This window comes from Rhineura floridana, chromosome 20, assembly GCF_030035675.1.
Source record: "Rhineura floridana isolate rRhiFlo1 chromosome 20, rRhiFlo1.hap2, whole genome shotgun sequence".
In the NCBI taxonomy this organism is placed as follows: domain Eukaryota; kingdom Metazoa; phylum Chordata; class Lepidosauria; order Squamata; family Rhineuridae; genus Rhineura; species Rhineura floridana.
The window spans coordinates 11,095,729-11,116,351 of NC_084499.1; the positions used below are offsets into that span (position 1 = coordinate 11,095,729).

The 20,623-nt window shown below is 44.9% G+C and overlaps 1 protein-coding gene across 1 annotated transcript in view; it reads right to left on the minus strand.

Moving 5' to 3' along the window:
• The window catches only part of PAPPA (pappalysin 1), a 284,791-nt gene that overhangs the window by 186,202 nt on the left and 77,966 nt on the right, over nucleotides 1-20,623 (minus strand). The window contains exon 6 of the mRNA XM_061604307.1: nucleotides 15,225-15,346. Within this exon, the coding sequence (XP_061460291.1) occupies nucleotides 15,225-15,346 (122 nt within the window). The remainder of the gene's footprint in view (nucleotides 1-15,224; nucleotides 15,347-20,623) is intronic.

Sequence of the window (20,623 nt, forward strand, 5' to 3'; positions counted from 1 at the left end):
GGGGGAGTGGACAAAGAACGAGCTTGAATAGATACCGCCCTTTTAGGTCGATGGAAAGATTTTGAACCAACATTAACCAGCATATCCCACCCCTAGGGTGGGCAAGACCAGAGATAAAATGGGGGGAGCAATGAACGTTACCTTTGTAGAATAGCCTAGTTTCTACACACACTCAACACCCCCCTCTCTATCCTCGATGCAGACAAGCAAGAGGCAGGATCAGAGTTCAAGGATATATTTCAGCCAGGCAAAAACACTCAAGGAATAAGGACAGTGAAGGAGCATGACCTGGAGGAGAAGGTGTGTGGCTTGGACAGAGTCCTGGGGGCCAGAGAGCTGAAGGGTTACATTCAGTCTCTAGGCCTGAGGCCAACACTCTTGCTTTATGCTGTTATGGATAACATGATTTAAACAACATCCATTAATCCAGAAGTTAACTCTGATTACCATTGCTAGTCTTTTTTTTTTATAAAAAAGTATCACCATCAAGCATGTGGTGGAATGTAAAACAAGGCAGGTTTTCCCCCAGATGGTGTGACGTTGCCAGCCCTGCCTCACTGCCTTTGTGTAGTCCAGAGGTCACCAACCTTTCAAGGCTGTGGGCCCATTTGGATTGTTGAGCAAGTGCCATGGGCACCACTCTCACTGATCACTCCTCGCCATCTCCTCCAGACAGGACCAGATTATCCATTAGGCTTAGTAGGCTGAAGCCTAGGGGCCCAGAGCTCTTGGGGGCCCGTGCATAAGCTAAAAAAAATTATCACGGGACAAGAGCTTCCAAACCGCCTGCCATCCCCCCGCTTCACTTACCTTTTTCTCCGCTTTTTTTGCGGTTTGCCATCAAGATGGTGGCCGAGGTTTCCCTAAGGGGCTGAAGCCTCTGCCGCCATCTTGGTTGATGGCACACATGCATGCTACACCCGTGCATTGCTGCCATCAACCAAGATGGCGGCAGAGGCTTCAGCCCCTTATGGAAACCTCGGCCACCATCTTGACTGATGGCAAACCTGCACGAAAAAAAGCAGAAAGTTAGGGAGAAGAGGGCCCCAAACACCAATCAGCTTAATCCGGCCCTGCCTCCGGATCAGTCCCCCCTCCCCCAGCAAGAAACAGAAAGAAAAAGCACATACACGCACTTGGCTTTCCCAAGGGATCTGGGTAAAAATCAGATCTAGGAGAATTAAATGGAGCCCTGAATAGCACAAAGAGCAGAAGAGGGAGAAAGAATTCCCCACTCCCAGCTTCCCCCTCCAACTTGTTTTACTACTCAAGAGGACAGAAGGTAATCGCCCTATAGAAATGTGCTAGGACTCTGCCCAAATTGGATTTGGCACAGAATTTTCCATTAAGTCCCTTATTCTCTTTCATTACGGATTGGATTTTTATGTAGTGATTTTCCCTGGCTATTTTCTGTGTTCCAAGGCTAAAATATTGATATTAAGAACAATAATTTTATTAATATTTCCTTTCATTCATCAATATTTCCATTCAAAATGTCGAATGGAAATTACTTCCTTTAAAATTATTTAATTTATTTATTTATTATTTGATCTATATCCTGCTCTTCCTCCCAGCAGAAGCCCAGGGCGGCAACTACATTATCTACATTTCCTTTAAAATTATCTACATTTCCTTTTAAAATATTGATATTCATATCATTATATGACGACATAATGATATTATATGGGGAAAACTGGTAAAAGCAAAAGCTAACAGACAGAGAACAAATTCAAATCAATACAGGCCTGTTAGGTCGATGGGATGCTTTTGAGCTGGTACTGGCCAATGGATCCCATCCCTATTACTCTCACAACCTCATTATCAATGGAACAGTGAAGGGGGGGTCAGAGGCTATGTGGGTCCCAGGAGAAGACCTCAAGGGTGCCTATGTGGCCACTGTCTCCAAACCATTCTAGCTAAGCACACAGCAACATAAGAGGTTGCCTTATATCGAGAACAAATTATGTACTTGTTCATTGCTTTTGTATTTTATATAGCCCGCTTCTGATTTTCAACTCTCTTACTTCTTAGGTTGTTGCTGTTATGCATGTAATACGTTTTATAGTTGTATTTGTGATGTTGTATTTTATTACTGAACTTGTCAAGGATTATCAATGCCTTGGCACAGTCATTAACCAAAATGGAGACAATAGTTAAGAAATTAGAAGGCTAGGACTGGGGAGGGCAGCTGTGAGAGAACTAGAAAAGGTCCTCAAATGCAAAGATGTATCACTGAACACTAAAGTCAGGATCATTCAGACCATGGTATTCCCGATCTCTATGTATGGATGTGAAAGTTGGACAGTGAAAAAAGCTGATAAGAGAAAAATCAATGCATTTGAAATGTGGTGTTGCAAGAGAGCTTTGCGCATACCATGGACTGCAAAAAAGACCAATAATTGGGTGTTAGAACAAATCAAACCAGAACTGTCACTAGAAGCTAAAATGATGAAACTGAGGTAATCATACTTTGGACACATAATGAGAAGACATGATTCATTAGAAAAGATAATAATGCTTGGATAAACAGAAGGAAATAGAAAAAGAGGAAGGCCAAACAAGAGATGGATTGATTCCATAAAGGAAGCCACAGACCTGAACTTACAAGATCTGAACAGGGAGGTTCATGACAGATGCTCTTGGAGGACACTGATTCACATGGTCGCCATAAGTCGTAGTCAACTTGGAGGCACATAACAACAACATTTTATTACGCATTGCTTCTTATTTATTTATTAATTAAATCTATTAGTCGCCCATCTGGCTGGTTGTCCAGCCACTCTGGGTGACGCACAACATAAAAACATATAGTTCACATTAGAGCCTTAAAATTCCAGCAATAACACTAAAACCTAACCCACCCCAAAGGCCTGCCTGAAGAGCCAGGTTTTCAATTATTAGAATTGCTTTAATTTTGTATGGTATAGATTACAGATGGAAAGTTCTGCCAGTTTCAGTTCTCCCCTTTTCTCATTTTTCCAACCTTAAATGTGTTCTCCACATTTCTGCAGCAATTTGTGTGTGTGTTTTAAATCCCCATGAAAATTCTCCAGCATTTTAGATGTGAATTTCTCCTAATAAACACATTTTTGTAGGCGTTTTTTACTAATGTACACATTTTTGCAAGCCAGTTCTCATCATACAATGCATTTTGCATGTTATTTTCATTCATAAATTCATTTTTTTCATGGACACTTTCCCCTAACATATACATTTTTGTAAACCGTGTTTGGCTGTTTGCAAAATTCGAATAAGTGCAAAATTCAAAAGACGACTGTTTTGGTTCTCATAAACTGCAAATTTGATAAATTCAGCTTCAAAAGTGAACTGAACTGAAATTCTCGTCCATCCCTACTATAGATATTAGGTTTATCGACATATATTGTTTGTTGTCTTCTATGTTGTAAATCACCCTGGGGTCACTTGATGAAAGGTGGTATATAAATTTAATAAATAAAATAAAATAAATACTAAATGAGACCATTGGTCCATCTAGCTCAGTACTGTCTACACTGACTGACAGCTGCTCTCCAGGGTTTCAGGCAGGCAATATCTCCCAGCCCTACCTGGAGATGTTGGGGATTGAACCTGGGACCTTCTGCATGCAAAAGGCAGCAAAGACTTGGATACAGAGAGATAGGACACAACATTGACTTGGTTTATTTGGAGAAGAATTACTCTTCCTTCCGAACGCTCATGCCACGTTAGGGCACATATACACTACACATTTAAAAACACTATGAAAGATACCACTTTAAACGTCATGGCTTCCCCCAAAGAATCCTGGGAATAGCCTTTTGTTACGGATGCTGAGAATTCTTAGGAGACCTTTATTCCAGAGTGGTTTAACAATCAATCCCTCTTTCCAGGGAACTCTGAGAATTGTAGTTCTGCAAGGGGAACAACTCAGTGAGCTTTACAAAGTACAGTTCCCAGGATTCTCTGGGGGAAGACATGACTGATAAAGTGGCATGATAGTGCTTTAAGTATACGGTGTGAATGTGGCCCTGGTCCTCACTGAGAAGGTCTATCTGTGTTTGGGCTGCACCACATCATTAATGATGTAGGTCTGGAGTAGGAAATGTTGATGGACTTGAGCTCCCATCAGTCCCAGCCAGCATCAAGTTTGCTGGCATCAAGGATGATGGGAGTTGTAGTGGAACAACATCTGCAAGGACACACAGTTTCTCCTCCCTCCTGGTGTAGGATAAACAAACACATTGAGCTTCACACCAAAAGTTCTCCAGCTGGTAAAATGCAGCCTTTAACTTTTAATTAGAAAGGCAAACAGCCTTGCAAAGAAGTGCATGTTGTAAAACCCCATTAAAGGAAAGCACCTGGAAAACCTTGTTATCACTTCCTTCACTTGCCAGAGCAAAGGACTGCATGTGTGTGTGCATGTGTGTCTGTCAATTATTCTAGTGCTCCGGAAGACGACTTTACCACTTCAGATTTGGGGGAGGCCAAAATTAGGGATGGGGAGAAATTGGATTGTTTTTGCTTTCAAAGCCGAATTTATCAAATCTGCACTTTCCGAAAAACATCCTTAGAAATTCATACCCAAATTTTGCAATGCAGTTCTCTAATCAAAATGTTTTTTTAAAAAAAATATATTAGGGAAAGTATGCATAAAAATGAACGTGTTAGTGAAAATAACATACACAAATGCATTATATGCATTTGTTTTAAACTAGTTTTAGTAAAGTATTTTCTATTGTTGTGACCCACCCTGGGATGTAATGGTGATAAAACCCTTGAAGCCAGTTTCTTTATAATTAAAAGCTTGGCTAAGTGGAAAAGTCTTAAACTGGTTCAAGCAGCACTAAACAGACCCCACTACCAAACAGACCTTCTTTCTGCCTGGGCTCTGATGTTGAGAGCTTCAGGAGCAGGGCTTCCAGTTGTTAGGAGGAAAGCACCAACACATGTTTACAAATGATGTGAACCAACAGTAGGCAATAGACAGAAAGGGCATCTATTCTCCTCTCTGCTGATTCCTCCTCTGAAGTGGTGAACAGCGGGTAATAAATTTAACAACTTGCAAAAACATGTACATTACTCAAAACTACACACAAAAATGTGCTTATTAGGAGAAATTCACACTAAAATGCTGGAGAATTTTCTTGAGGATTTTTTAAACAAAACTGCAAATTGCTGAAGAAATGTGAAGAACTGAATTAAAGCTTGGAAGAAAGAGGAACAGAGAGAATCAAAACTGTCAGATCCTTCCATCCATAGTCCCAGGGAAATATGGACCATTGGACTGTAGTAGTTTATTCTGATATCTCCTGACAGGCATTTCAAAGTAACATTCACCTGACAAACGATGGAGAGACAATTAGCTAGTGTGGGATCCTCCCATCCCTACCCAGAACTGAGCTCTCTTGGGTTTCACCCACCTCAAAACTGCTGTATTGCAGCCTGTAAGTGAGGGGGAGGCTCACGTGATTTAATGTTCCTCCAGACACAAAAGCAGTCTGCACATTGCCCATGTTAACTGGGGTGGAGGAGCATTGTAGTCCAAAACGTCTAGGTGGGAGCTCACCAGGTTGGCGAATGCTGGGCTAGACAGTCCTTGCTATCTGGTCACTATCAAAGCCTGTGCCTACGTTGGAGAATGGCTTGTTAGGATAACAAAACAGCAGTTCATTAGTCCTCACTTGCTAAAAGGAATCAAGGAATCAGTCTGTTTCCAGCCCATGCCACTTTCCCATGAGTTCACCCACCAAAAAAAGAAAAGAAAAGAAAAAGAAAAGAAATAAAAAGAAAAGATGATTCCACAAGCCTGAAGTTTGCCCATCCTTGGATAAGACAATATTTTGTCCCTAGATTTTGTTTTTTACACACATCCCACGCCCAAATGGGGAGCCCATTGTCCTTCAGATGTTCCTGGATGGAGGCAGTCCATCCTCCCTGACCATTGGCCATGCTAGCTGGGGCTCAGGGGAATTGGAGTCCAGCAACATCTGGAGGGCCCAGAGCTTGGAAAAGTTACTTTTTTGAACGTCAACTCCCTTCAGCCCAATCCAGTGGCCATGCTGGCTGGGGCTGATGGGAGTTGTAGTTCAAAAAAGTAACTTTTCCAAGCTCTGGGAGGGCCCAACCTTAGAGCAAAGTCCGCAGCACTGTGCAATAGTAGAGAGAACAGAATGACACACGAGGAGCCTGGTTGCTGGATCAGGCCAAGCATCCTGTTCTCACAGTGGCCAACCAGATGCCTCTGGGAAGCCCACAAGGAGGACTTGAGAGCAAGAACAATCTCCGCTCCTGCGGTTTCCAGCAGAGGGGGGAAGGAGCAGGCTCAAGCATTTCTCAATGTGAGAAGAAAGGTGTATCAAAAGTAGGGATGGGGCAGAAATTCGTCCGAGTTTGCATTTAAAGCCAAATCTGTCAAATTCCCACATTAGTCAAAGCAGCATGCAAGGGGGCGGAGGAAGTGATTATTAGGAGAAAGCCTCACTAAAATGCTGAAGAATTTTCATGAGGATTAATTCTTTAATTAAAAAATTGCAAATTGCTCCAGAAATAGGGAGAAATGAATTTAAGCCTGGAAAAATGAGACACGGAGAGAACCAAAAAAATGGGTAGACCCTCTCATTCCTTGTTACAAGTGTGTCCTCTATTTTCATCCATGGCATGCTGGGAGGGTAGGTGCAGGATCGGAAAAGTGCTGGTGATTCACTCCCTCCCTCTCTCCTCCATGGACTTCCCTCTCCTGCCCCTATTGTCTCTTCTTCTCCTCCTCCTTCCTTCTCCTTTCCATTTGTCTTGGCCAAGTATTCCAGCAAATGAGTTTATTGGAAGGATGCCCAAAGTTTTGCTTGTTGTTGTATTTTGAGACACGCTAAACCTCGATTCACAGCCAAGAATCCCCAAAATGAAGAAGGGGAAGAGGTGGGAGGGACAAAACTGAGGAACTGAGAGCCAAAGGATTTTCTTGGCCAAAGGAAAATAAAAAATGCACACCCTGCAAGAAAGCAGTTCATCTTGCCTTTTAAAACGATGGTGATGATGATGGTAGCTGTAGGAATAAAGGCCTTTAGGAACCCAAGAAGCTGGCTTGTTTTACTTATTATTGCATTTATATCCCACCTTTTCTCCAAGGAGCTCAAGGTGATGTACATAATTCTTCCCTCTCTATTTTATCTTCACAACAATCCTGTGAGGTAGGTTAGGCTGAGATGCAGTGACTGGCCCAAGGTCACCCAGTGAGCTTCACGGCTGAGCGGGAATTTGAACCCTGGTCTCCCAGGTCATAGTCCAACACACTAACCACTTCACCACACTGGCTCTACTGAGTCAGGCTATTGGTCCTCCTAGCTCAGTATTGTCCACACTGACTGGCAGCAACTCTCTGGGGTTACAGGCAAGGGTCTCTCCTTGCCTGGAGACGCCAGGGACTGAACCTGGGGCCTTCTGTAAGCAAAACAAGTGCTCTACCACTGAGCGACGGCACTTCCTATCAAGTTGACCTGCTCAATTTCAGAAAGGTAGCTGCACTACCCACACACACATGAAAAAAACTCATGTCCTGGTCCTATCCCCTTTTTCACTTGAAAAAAAGGCTTTGATGCCTGAGCTTCCATATAGCTCCTTATTTATTTATTTATTTATTATTAATGTTATATCCCGCCCTTCTTGAAGAAGCACGAGTACAGGGCGAAAGGGACAAACGAGCTAAGCGGAAGGCACGTCAAGCAAATCCTCATCGTGACCATCTTCCATCTGGAAACCTACGTCCTCACTGTGGGAGGCTGTGTGGATCCAGAATTGGCCTCCGCAGTCACTTACGGACCCACCGTTAAAAACCTTATCTAGGAAGACAATCTTGCTTGGCCACGAGTGATCGCCAATGAATCCCGCCCTTCCTCCCGGAAGGAGCCCAAGGTAGTGAGATTCTAGCCATACCTCCCCTTGCAGGTGCTCCCAGCAAGCACCCCTTCGTGCTTCCAAAGCATGAAAGCATAGAAATGGCAAAACAGAACACATGAGTCACTCCAAGTCTTGTGCAAAAATGGGGGGCGGGTGGAGAGGACAGGGGGAAAAGTTCATCTCCAATAGAAAGTTGCATACATTTTTTCCAGTACAGGGACAAAACACCAGCCCTCCATGGTGGTGATGGTGGGAGGGGAGGCAATCTGTGCATCTCATCCTCTTGCACAAGTCGCACAAGCAGCCTTTGGTGTCCTAAGAATACATCTGGATGGCTGAATGCTAGTCAGTAAAAAAGCATCTCACACAAAACGGAGTGATCAGTATGAATGGCAATGGGTGAATCACTTCCTCTCCATGTCTCATTTCCCCCCGTCTTCCATTCTCCACATTTCTGCAGCAGTCTGTGGACATTTTTAAGTCCTTGTGAAAACTTCAGTGCAAATCTCTCCTGAGATACACATTTTGGTTTGCAGTTCTGCTGATATACACCTTTTTTTTTGCAAGCAAATTTCTCGAATATAATGGTATTTTATGTTATTTTTGTTAATATGTGTGCTTTTATGCACACTTAACCCTAATATACACACTTTTGTACACATCATTTGGTTGGAGAAGTTGCATAAGGAAGTTCAGAGAAGTGTGAATTTCAAATGTTAGCTTGTCGTGGTTTCCGTAAGAAAGTAGGTAGGGGTGCCTTAAAATCCTAACCAAACCAAATTTCTTCCCATGCCATTTCCATCATCAACACTCCTCTGATTCACAAAGCAAAACTCATTTATTCCCCCTCATCTAGATGGAAGCAGCTTCTTCAGCCTGTTCTGCCCAAGACCTTGAGGAGTTTTTAAAAAATGGGAGCCAACCTTGAGCCAAGGGAAGTGAATGAGGTGGTGCTTGCTCTGGAGAATAAAGGGGCACATTTCATTCCATTTTCCTACTATAGTTTAGCTCTTCATTTCTTGCTAGTCCTTTCTGTGCTTTAAGGCGGGGTCTCTGCATTAAAACCACCATCTATGTAAAACTTTGGTGGGAACCCTTTTTCCAGCCCAAGGGCTACATTCCCTTCTGGGCAATTCTCTGAGGGTCACATGCCCATGGTGGGCAGGGCCAGAGGAAAAAGGAGTGGAGTAACTAATGTAAATGTTTCTGTGTACAATAGTATAATTTCTGCGTATGCATGCAAAAGCACACACTTCTCTATCCTCCATCCAGACAAAGAGAAAGCATCATCAGAGTGCAAGGGTACATTCCACCTAGGCAAAAAGATAAAGGGAGGGTGCAAAATAGGGCCCAGGAAGAGAACGTGAATGCCTTTATAAAATCAAGGGGATCCATTGCTAGAAACTCTGAAACATGGCTATGGGACTTTGGACGCTGTCCTGTTTAAGGGAATCTACCCCAGTGCTGTCTACTCTGACGGGCAGTGGCTCTCTTAGAGTCTCAGTTGGAAATACTAGTGGGTGAACCCAGCATTGTTTGCCTGCAAAGCATGCTGTTTTGCACTGAGCTACACTCCCTTCGTGACCGTTGATTATGCAGCCACTCTCCCCAGTGTGAAAGAATTACTCAACCGCCTATCTTTGAGGGACACCTCCCCCCTTGGTCCAAAAGATTGCATTGTATCTAGCTGAGTTTATACCAGGGATGGGCAATCTGACAGTTTTGGTTGCTCTCATTTCTACAGTCATAAAGTCAGTTCTACACATTTCCACATCAGTGTATGATTTTGTTTTTAAATTCACAATGAAAGTTAATTAACATTTTAGTGCAAATTCCTCCTAATATAGACAGGGTGGCATTCAGTGCTAGCTCTACTCTCTGAAGTGAACAGACATGACTAACTTAGGTTCATTAATTTAAATGGGTCTACTCTGGGTAGAACTGACTACTAACAACATTTTTGCCAAATAATTTCCCCTAACTGTATGTTATTTCCCCCTGATATATATATGCATTGCCATACACAATTTACCTTAATATATAATAATAATAATAATAAATTTAATTTCTTCGTCGCCTATCTGGCCAATGGCCACTCTAGGCGACTTACAAAATTATTAAAATACAATTAATAAAATACAGTGATACAATAAAAACAATAGATCTACAACAACAATATTAAAACTGGGTAGGAGGCATTACAATTATATCGATTAACCCTCCCCGGATACCCCGAAGGCCTGCTGAAAAAGCCAGGTCTTTAAGGCTTTCCGAAATACATTTAGGGAAGAGGCATGCCGGAGATCTTGTGGGAGGGAGTTCCAAAGAGTGGGGGCCGCCACTGAGAATGCCCTCTCTCTTGTACCCACCAATCTGGCTGTTTTTGTTGGCGGGATTGAGAGAACGCCCTGTGTGGCCGATCTTGTCGGGCGGCATAATTGGTGGCGTTGAAGGCGCTCCGTGAGATAAACTGGGCCGAAACCGTATAGGGATTTAAAGGTCAATACCAACACCTTGAATTGGGCTCGGAAAACAACTGGAAGCCAGTGTAGGTCGAACAACACTGGTGTGATGTGATCTCGGCGGCGACTATTCGTAAGTAGTCGAGCCGCCGCATTTTGTATCAGTTGTAATTTCCGGACCGTTTTCAAGGGTAACCCCACGTAGAGCGCATTACAGTAGTCCAAACGAGAGGTGATCAGGGCGTGTACCACCAGTGGGAGCTGATGAACAGGAAGGTAGGGTTGCAGCCTTCGTATGAGGTGTAGTTGGTACCAGGCTGCCCGGCTCACTGCCGAAATCTGAGCCTCCATGGACAGCCTGGAATCAAGCACAACCCCAAGGCTACGGACCTGGTCCTTTAGGGGTAAACTCACCCCATTGAACTTCAGGTCAATGTCACCCAACCTTCTCTTGTCCCCCACAAGTAGTACCTCGGTCTTATCAGGTTCAACTTCAGCTTGTTCCTTCCCATCCATCCACTCACGGATTCCAGGCAGTTGGACAAGGTCTCCACAGCCAACTCTGGTGAAGATTTAAACGAGAGATAGAGCTGAGTGTCATCCGCATATTGATGACACTGCAGCCCAAATCTCCTGATGATTGCTCCCAGCGGCTTCATATAGATGTTAAATAGCATGGGAGAGAGGATAGAGCCCTGTGGCACACCACAATTGAGAGGCCAAGGGTCTGAATACCTCCTCCCCCAACGCTACCTGTTGGTACCTGTCGGAGAGAAAGGAATGGAACCACTGTAATACAGTGCCTCCAATTCCCAATCCCTCCAGGCGAAGCAGAAGGATACTGTGGTCGACAGTATCAAAAGCCGCTGAGAGATCGAGGAGGACAAGAGAGGTGGATTCTCCCCTATCTAATGCCCTCCTCAAATCATCAACCAGAGCGACCAAGGCTGTTTCAGTTCCGTGACCAGTCCTGAAACCCGATTGGTATGGATCCAAATAATCCGTTTCATCCAAGTGTGCTGACAACTGGTTGGCCACCACTCGCTCAATGACCTTGCCCAGAAATGGTAGATTCGAAATTGGGCGGAAGTTATCGAACACTTGGGGATCCAAGGAGGGCTTCTTTAAGATGGGCTTTACAATTGCCTCCTTGAAGGCTGATGGCATCACACCCTCTTTCAAGGATGCGTTTACCACCGCTTTGATCCCCTCGCCCAATTTCTCTCTGCAGCTCACAAGGAGCCACGAAGGGCAAGGATCAGTAAGACAAGTGGTTGGCTTCACAGATGAAAGCACCTTGTCCACTTCCTCAGAAAGGAGAAGCCGAAACCGATCCCAATTTACCGGCTTGCAACTGGCCAACTCTGGTTCATCGACTGTGTCCACGGCACGCAGGATCGAGCTCCGTAAGTGTTCGATTTTATCAGCGAAGTGTTTTGCTAATAGGTCACAGGAGGCCTTTGACTGTTCCAAGGGTTCCTGAGCAACTGGACCGACCAGGCTTCGGACCACCTGGAACAGCCTCCTGGGACAACACTCCGCAGACGCAATAGAGGCAGCAAAGAAAGCCTTCTTTCCTACCTTTATTGCCACTTGGTAGGCAGCTACTGCTGCTCTAACCTGTGTCCGGACATCTTCGGAGCGGGATTTCTGCCACCGGCGCTCTAGTCGTCTCACCTCCTGTCTCAAGCTACGCAACCGCGGTGTATACCATGGAGCTAGCTGAGTTCTATTCAGGGGGAGAGGACGTTTCGGAGCCACCTGGTCTAATGCCCTGGTGATCCCCACATTCCACTCCTTCACCAGGGTTTCGACCGGGCGACCTTCAGCAGGTTCCAATTCCCCAAGCGCAGTCAGGAATCCATCCGGATCCATCAGGCGTCAGGGGCGGACCATTTTAGTAGGTCCTTCACCCCTGCGGAGGGGGCATGGCAACGAGAAGTCCATATTTACCAGGTAGTGGTCTGACCATGACACAGGAGTGGCATGAATCACTCCCAACTTCAGAGCACTGCTGTCCTCTCCCAGGACAAACACAAGGTCGAGAGCATGACCGGCTACATGGGTGGGCCCAGTATTACTTAGGTACAGTTCCCAGGAAGCCATGGTTTCCAGGAAATCCCGAGGGGCTCCTATGAGAGCGGCCTCGGCATGCACGTTGAAGTCACCCAGAACTAACAGCTCTGGGGACAATGCCCGTACAGCCGAGACCACCTCCAGCACCTCGGCCAGGGAATCTGCCGTGCAGCGGGGTGGGCGGTACACCAGCAGGATCCCTAAACTGCCCTTCGGGCCCAACCTCCAGTACATGCAATCAACAATTTGAGTCCTATGGAGGGGAGGTCTGGCAAAAACCAAGGACTCTCGATAGATGACTGCCACACCCCGTCCCCGCCTTCCCACCCTCGGCTGCTGTGCATAACGGAAACCTGGCGGACACATGGCCTCAAGAATTGGAGCAGAGGCTTCGTCCAGCCAAGTCTCCGTAATACATGCCAGGTCTGCGCGCCCATCCAAGATCATATCATGGATGAGCGAGGTTTTCTGAGCCACAGACCTGGCATTACATAACAGCAGTCGAAGGTCGGTAGGAACCTTGCGTCCCCCAGTTTCCGTCTGGTTCTGAGCAGACCCGGAACATGGGATAGATATAATGTATCTGTCCTGTGTTCCCCTATTCCGGCGTGGTCTGCTAGCAGCACCCTTCCAGCGCCTGCTGCCCACACTTCCTATAACTTGGCCCCCCACCTCCCTCTCCGGCTTGCACATGCCTCTATCCCTATCTGCTTCTCAGCAGGCCACCCACCCTAATAAAATTAGTCTGGAGACCCGCCTCCGTACCCTGTAGCAGCAGTATTACTAATTTAAATTGAATTAATTAAACCAATAATTAATTAAGATATGCATTTTTGTACTCATTTCTGGGCTAGAGAACTGCGCTGCAACATTCAGAGAAGTGAGCATTTCGAAGGACTTCGGTTTGCAAATGGATCCGGCAAGTGTGAATTATGTAGGTTCTCCTTTAATTGTGAGGGATGAGGGTCAAATTTGATTCCCTGACTATCACTATCAAATTTGGACTTTCTAGAACAATATGAGAACTGAAACACAGTCGTCTTTTGAAATTCACACGTTTCTGAATGCAGTTCTCCAACTGAACAATGTTTACAAAAAATGCACACGTTAGGGGGAAATGTGCGTAAAAATGAATGCATGAGTGATAACAGCATATAAAAATAATATCAGGATAAACTGCTTGCAGAAATGTGTCCATTCATCAAAACTGCATGCAAAAATGTGTTTACTAGGAGAAATGTGGCCTAAAACTCTTGTGTGTTCTCATGAGGATTTTTTAAAATAAATAAATAAGCAGATACATTGAAAATTGCTTGCAGAAATGTGGAGAAATGAATTGAAGATTGGGAAAAGGAGAAACTGAGAAGACCCAAATGGACAGATTCTTCCATTCCTAGTGATGAGTCAAACCCGCTAAGCCAAGGTTGAGGATGGGAGATATTTAGCTCTCTCAAGAATTCAGAGATGCCAAATAGGCTCTGATCTACCAGAAAGGGAGTTTTCATAAAACAGTTTAACCCCTTATTGTACTAAACCTTACAAGGCGTGCTTTTTATTTTTGCCTCTCGGCCAGTCAGAGCCTCTGGGCAATAGTCTCCTGAGCACATTGGGGAACGCTGCTGGGCTGGGAGGCAGCTGAGAGCCTTGAACTGCTTTGAACAGGCACGAGGCTTTTATAGAATCATAGAATCATTAAAAATGAAATAAAGATAAAAGTAAGGGGGGAAACCCCCCACAACTACCTCCTAAAGTTCAGGAAGGTAATCACCAAGTGGCAACCCCCCAATGCCCCCAAAATGTCAGTGAAATTTCCCAACTTCCTGAAAAGAGGCTTTCCAAATCAAACGAGCGGGGAAGGTTATGTCTACCCTTAATTAATATAACAAGAGAACCACAAAAGTGCCCCCACACTTTGACAGGGGGCAGATAAACCAGCAAAAGCATGGAGTGGAATTTTGGGGAAACTTTCATATTATTTAGTGATGGGCAACCCTTCTGTAATTTCAGTTTGGACTTACCAATTAATGAGTATTTAGAACTACCGGTTCTAAATAGTTCTAAATACTAAATATTTCCGATCTCTGTGTATGGATGTGAAAGTTGGATAGTGAAAAAAGCGGACAAGAAAAAAATCAACTGATTTGAAATGTGGTGTCGGAGGAGAGCTTTGCGCATTCCATGGACTGCAAAAAAGACCATGAGTGGGTGTTAGAACAAATTAAACCAGAACTGTCACTAGAAGCTAAAATGATGAAACTGAGGTTATCATACTTTGGACACATAATGAGAAGACATGATTCACTAGAAAATACAATAATGCTGGGGAAAACAGAAGGGAGTACAAAAAGAGGAAGGCCAAACAAGAGATGGATGGATTCCATAAAGGAAGCCACAGACCTGAACTTACAAGATCTGAACAGGGTGGTTCGTGACAGATGCTCTTGGAGGTCGCCGATTCATAGGGTCTCCATAAGTCACAGTCGACTTGGAGGCACATAACAACAACAACTACCGGTGTGTGTGTGTGTGTGTGTGTTCTGGATGCTAATAGCAACTTACACAAAGCTAAGTAAACAGTCACCACCCATCATCTGGGCAGAAACGGTCCTCAACTTGTGATTCGGTCAAGCACTACAAGCAAGGCAAATTGGTACTAGAAACCTGCTACTTATGAATTTCTCCACCATCACTCAAGTATAGGAACTTCCACTTTTGCTTCTTCTCGTGCTTGGCTCTCCCTTCCTTCTCCTCCTCCTCTTCCACCACCACCACCTACCCTTGGCACCCCTTTCCCATCCCCAGATGCAAGATCACCTTCTGCTTCACGTGGACTCCAGTGTCCTGACGGGTCGCACGGCATCGGCGAGGAGGCGCTGAAGGCGTACTGCACAAGGACTCTGCCTTCCACGCAGAGCTCACAGACTGATCCCACTTCTCTAGGAGGCCAGGAAAGGGTGGAAAAAAAGAACACACACCAACTTAGTAACAGTTGAATGAGGTGTTTATTCAGCAGAACAAAATGGGACAAGATACCAAGCTGAATATCACTGAACCCCCACCCAACCTCTGTTCTTTATGGCACTGCACAGAGGGAAGCAGAAAGACACAATTTGCCTGGCCATAGTTTTCCAGCTAATGGTCTGCAAAATCCATTTCAGGGTGTTTCAAAGGTAAAAAACGTTATATTTGGAAAAGTATTGCCCCCTCCCCCAGTCTACTCTAGCAGCTGGTGCATACACAGTCTCTCTCTCTCTCTTTCACACACATACACCATGCACAAGAAATCAGCCTTAACCTTTCCTCATATTTAGGGATACCCTCTCCACACACACCCCATATCACACTCCATGTATTCTCCTACAGAATGGAGTGGGGTCAATTTTTCTTTAGAATATAACCCCTCCCTGCGTCTCTGTGTGAGTGTGTGTCCATGCAGACACACGTGCACATACATTAATTAGAAGATCTCATGAAAAGAGCTGGTAGGCTTGAATGGGGGAATTAAACACTGCACGTCCAAGGTATGGCGATCTATCCGACCCCAACATGCTCAAAAGTCTCACTTAACAATGTCCTTGCTACCGTAGGCCTGAGGCAGCGGTTGTGATAAGAAGGTCTTAACCAGTCACTGTTGTTTTAATTCAGTGGCAGCTGGTGCCCATTGGGACACGTGGGGTGGAAGGCAGGCAGACCAACAGTAGGTGGAGGCAGAACTAATAACAGGCAGAGTTAACAAATTGTAGCCTAAGAGCACAGGAAGCCACTTTATACTGAGTCAGACCATTGCTCCATGTAGCTCAGTATTGCCTACACTGACTGGCAGTGGCTCTCCAGGGGTTCAGGCTGGCAGCATCTTCCAGCCTTACCTGGAGATGTTGGGGATTGAATCTGGGACCTTCTGCATACACAGCAGATGCTCTGCCACTGAGTTATTTCAGCTAAGCACCCTTTCTCTTTCCAGAGTTCTGCAAAGGGCCATATTGAGGCTGAGGCCCTATCCGGACTACACATTTAAAGCAGTATTATACCACTTGACGCAGTCACGGTTTCCCCCAAAGAATCCTGGGAAGTGTGTGAGAGTTGTTTGGAGACCCCTGTTCCCCTCACACGGCTACAGTTCCCAGAATGATCTGACAATCAATCCCTCTCCTCAGGAAACTCTGGGGACTGTAGCTTTGTGGGGGAATTGGGTGTGTGTGTGTCTCAGCGCCTTTAACAAACGACACCACCCTTAAACTATAGTTCCCAGCATTCTTGGGGGGAAGTCACTGACTTCTTCAAGGGTGTAGCAGATGGGGCCAAAGGAGGAGGAAGCTGAGAGCCAGAGCCAGCCCCTGGGCTGGCTGTCAGCAAGAGGATAGGCAGGTGGGGGCTGGCTGAGGGCAGACTAAAGTTGGTGGAGCAGCACCCCATTTGCCCGAACGGACCAGTCTCCACTGCTTTAACTTAAACATTCAAGAGATTCCAGGTGGATTGAGGCGCTGAGGTCTCGGAGTGTCCTGTTCTGGTTTGATGAAGGAGCAAGGCAGCACAGGAGCAGGCCCCAGCTCTGCCTCTCTGGGCCCTGGTGCCGTAAGATCTGATCTAGGGTGTTTCTGACCACCAGCCCTGGATTAAGGGTTGTGTCCAGCTCAGTCCTCAAATGCAAAGATGTATCACTGAACACTAAAGTCAGGATCATTCAGACCATGGTATTCCTGATCTCTATGTACGGATGTGAAAGTTGGACAGTGAAAAAAGAGGATAAGAGAAAAAATCAACTCATTTGAAATGTGGTGTTGGAGGAGAGCTTTGCGCATACCATTGACCGCGAAAAAGACAAATAATTGGGTATTAGAACAAATTAAACCAGAACTATAGTTAAACGCTAAAATGCTGAAACTGAGGTTATCATACTTTGGACACATCATGAGAAGACAGGATTCACTAGAAAAGACAATAATGCTGGGAAAAACAGAAGGGAGTAGAAAAAGAGGAAGGTCAAACAAGAGATGGATTGATTCCATAAAGGAAGCCACCTGAACTTACAAGATCTGAACAGGGTGGTTCATGACAGATGCTATTGGAGGTCGTTGATTCATAGGGTCGCCATAAGTCGTGATTGACTTGAAGGCGCATAACAACAGCAACAACCAGCTCAGTTGCACTCAGAGCAGACCCACTGCAATTAATGGACTTAAGTTAGTCATATCCATTAATTTCAATGAGTGAATAGCCCTAATGTTGAGTAAAAGGCCTTAGCAGCCCTCCAGCCACCAAACTCAGGCTAAGAGTCAGAGACCTGGTCTGACTTCCTAGCAAGTGCCCGCAACTTTGTAGTCTTGCAATTTGTTTTAAACTATTTTTAATAATGTACTTTATATTGTTGTGACCTGCCCTGGGTCCTACTGGTAAAGGGCAGGAAATAAATTTCATAATAATAAAAATAGTAACAACAACAACAACGGTTAGGAATGAACTTCAACACAATGGGCTGTATCTCAGGATGGGTGAGAAAATTTGTTCAGTTCACGTTACAAGCCAAATCTATCAAATTCACACTTTTCAAAATAATATGAGAACCAAAACACAATCATCCTTTGAAATTCACACTTCTTTGAATTTTGCAATGCAGTTCACCAACCAAACAATGTTTACAAAAATGCGTAAGGAGAAAGTGTGCATAAAAATGAACACATTAGTCAAAATAGCACAAAAAAATCATTATATAATGAGAAATTGCTTGCAAAAATATGTACATTAGTCAAAACTGCCTACAAAAATGAGTGTATTAGGAGAAATTTGCACTAAAACACTGGAGAATTTTCATGAGGATTTTGCTGCAGAAATGTGCAGAAGTGAATTTCATATCGGCAAGATGAGAAACTGAGAGAACTGAAACTGACAGATCCTTCCATCCCTAATCCTGGCCAAAACTAACCAGGATTGCTCTGTAACTATTATTATTGTTATTGTTATTATCTTTATTTATACCCCGCCCTTTTTCCAGACTGGAACTCAAGGCGGCTTCCAGATAAAAGTAAGTAGATATCATTAAGAACATATAAAACATATAAACATATAAAAATCAGCATTAAAACAGAATTAAACTATTAAGATGTTAAAACCACTTAAAATACATAACTTTGCAAACCTCTTTCAACCCTGTGTCTGAATCACAGAATACTTTATTGGGATCTATCTGATTGCAACCCTAAATAAGTTAGGTTCCCCCCCCCTCAAGTATAGGAATCTTAAATTATAGACATCTGGTCATGCCTTTAAAGAACTGCAAAACAAGTGTTTGTTCCATCCAGCAAATAGCCTTTCCCTTGGAAAGGAGGTTTTGTGCTTAATAAATAATAATATAATAAATTTAATTTATGTGTCGCCTATCTGGCCAGTGGCCACTCTAGGCGATGTACATACAATAAATATAGCAGAATACAGTACAAAATAGAGTGAAATAATATAAATTATAAAAGCAAGCAATACATAATAGGAGGCATTTAAAAGAGAAAGATATTAAGCCTCCCCAAAAGTCCTGAAAGCCTGCTGAAAAAGCCAGGTCTTTAAGGCCTTGCGGAACATATTCAGGGAAGAGATGTGCCGAAGATCTTGTGGGAGGGAGTTCCAGAGGGTGGGGGCCGCCACTGAAAAGGCCCTCTCTCTAGTGCCCGCCAACCTAGCTGCTTTGGTTGGCGGGACTGAGAGAAGGCCTTGTGTGGCCGATCTTGTCAGGCGGCATGATTGGTGGCGTTGTAGGCGCTCCTTTAGATAAACTGGGCCGAGACCGTGTAGGGATTTAAAGGTTAATACCAACAGCTTGAATTGGGCCCGGAAAACAACTGGAAGCCAGTGTAGATCGAACAACACTGGCGTGATGTGGTCCCGGCAACGACTGTTTGTGAGTAATCGAGCCGCCGCATTCTGAATAAGTTGTAGTTTCCGGACCGTTTTCAAGGGTAACCCCACGTAGAGTGCATTACAGTAATCTAATCGAGAGGTGACCAGGGCATGTACTACCAGTGGGAGCTGATGAACAGGAAGGTAGGGTTGCAGCCTACGTATAAGGTGTAGTTGGTACCAAGCTGCCCGGCTCACAGCCGAAATCTGAGCCTCAATGGACAGCTTGGAATCAAGTACAACCCCGAGGCTGCGGACCTGGTCCTTTAGAGGTAAACTCACCCCATTGAACTTCAGGTCAACGGTTCCCAACCTTCTCTTGTCCCCCACGAGCAGTACCTCGGTCTTGTCGGGGTTCAGTTTCAGCCTATTCCTTCCCATCCATCCACTCACGGACTCCAGGCACTTGGACAAGGTCTCCACAGCCAGCTCTGGTGAAGCTTTAAATGAGAGATAGAGCTGAGTGTCATCCGCATATTGGTGACACTGCAGCCCAAATCTCCTGATGATTGCCCCCAGCGGCTTCATATAGATGTTAAATAGCATGGGAGAGAGGATAGAGCCCTGTGGCACACCACAATTGAGAGCCCAAGGGTCTGAAACCTCCTCCCCCAATGCCACCTGTTGGTACCTATCAGAGAGAAAGGAGCGGAACCACCGTAATACAGTGCCTCCTATTCCCAATCCCTCTAGGCGATATAAAAGGATACTGTGGTCGACAGTATCAAAAGCTGCTGAGAAATCGAGGAGGACAAGGAAGGTAAATTCTTCCCTATCTAATGCCCTCCTCATATCATCTACCAGAGCGACCAAGGCTGTTTCAGTTCCATGACCAGTCCTGAAGCCCAATTGGTATGGATCTAAGTAATCCGTTTCATCCAAGTGTGTCGACAACTGATTGGCCACCACTCGCTCAATGAACTTGCCCAAGAATGGTAAATTCGAAATTGGGCGAAAGTTATTAAAAACTTGGGGATCCAAGGAGGGCTTCTTTAAGATGGGCTTTACAATTGCCTCCTTGAGGGCTGATGGCATCACACCCTCTTGCAAGGATGCGTTTACCACCGCCTTGATCCCCTCGCCCAACTTCTCTCTGCATCTCATGATGAGCCACGATGGGCAAGGGTCAGTTAGACAGGTGGTAGGCCTTACAGTCGTGAGCACCTTGTCCACATCCTCAGAAGAGAGAGGCTGAAAACGATCCCAGCATACCGGCGTGCAACTGGTCAACTCTGATTCATCCACTGTATCCACGGCGCACGGGATCGAGCTCCGTATGTGTTCGATTTTATCAGCAAAGTGCTTAGCCAAAATGTCACAGGAGGCTT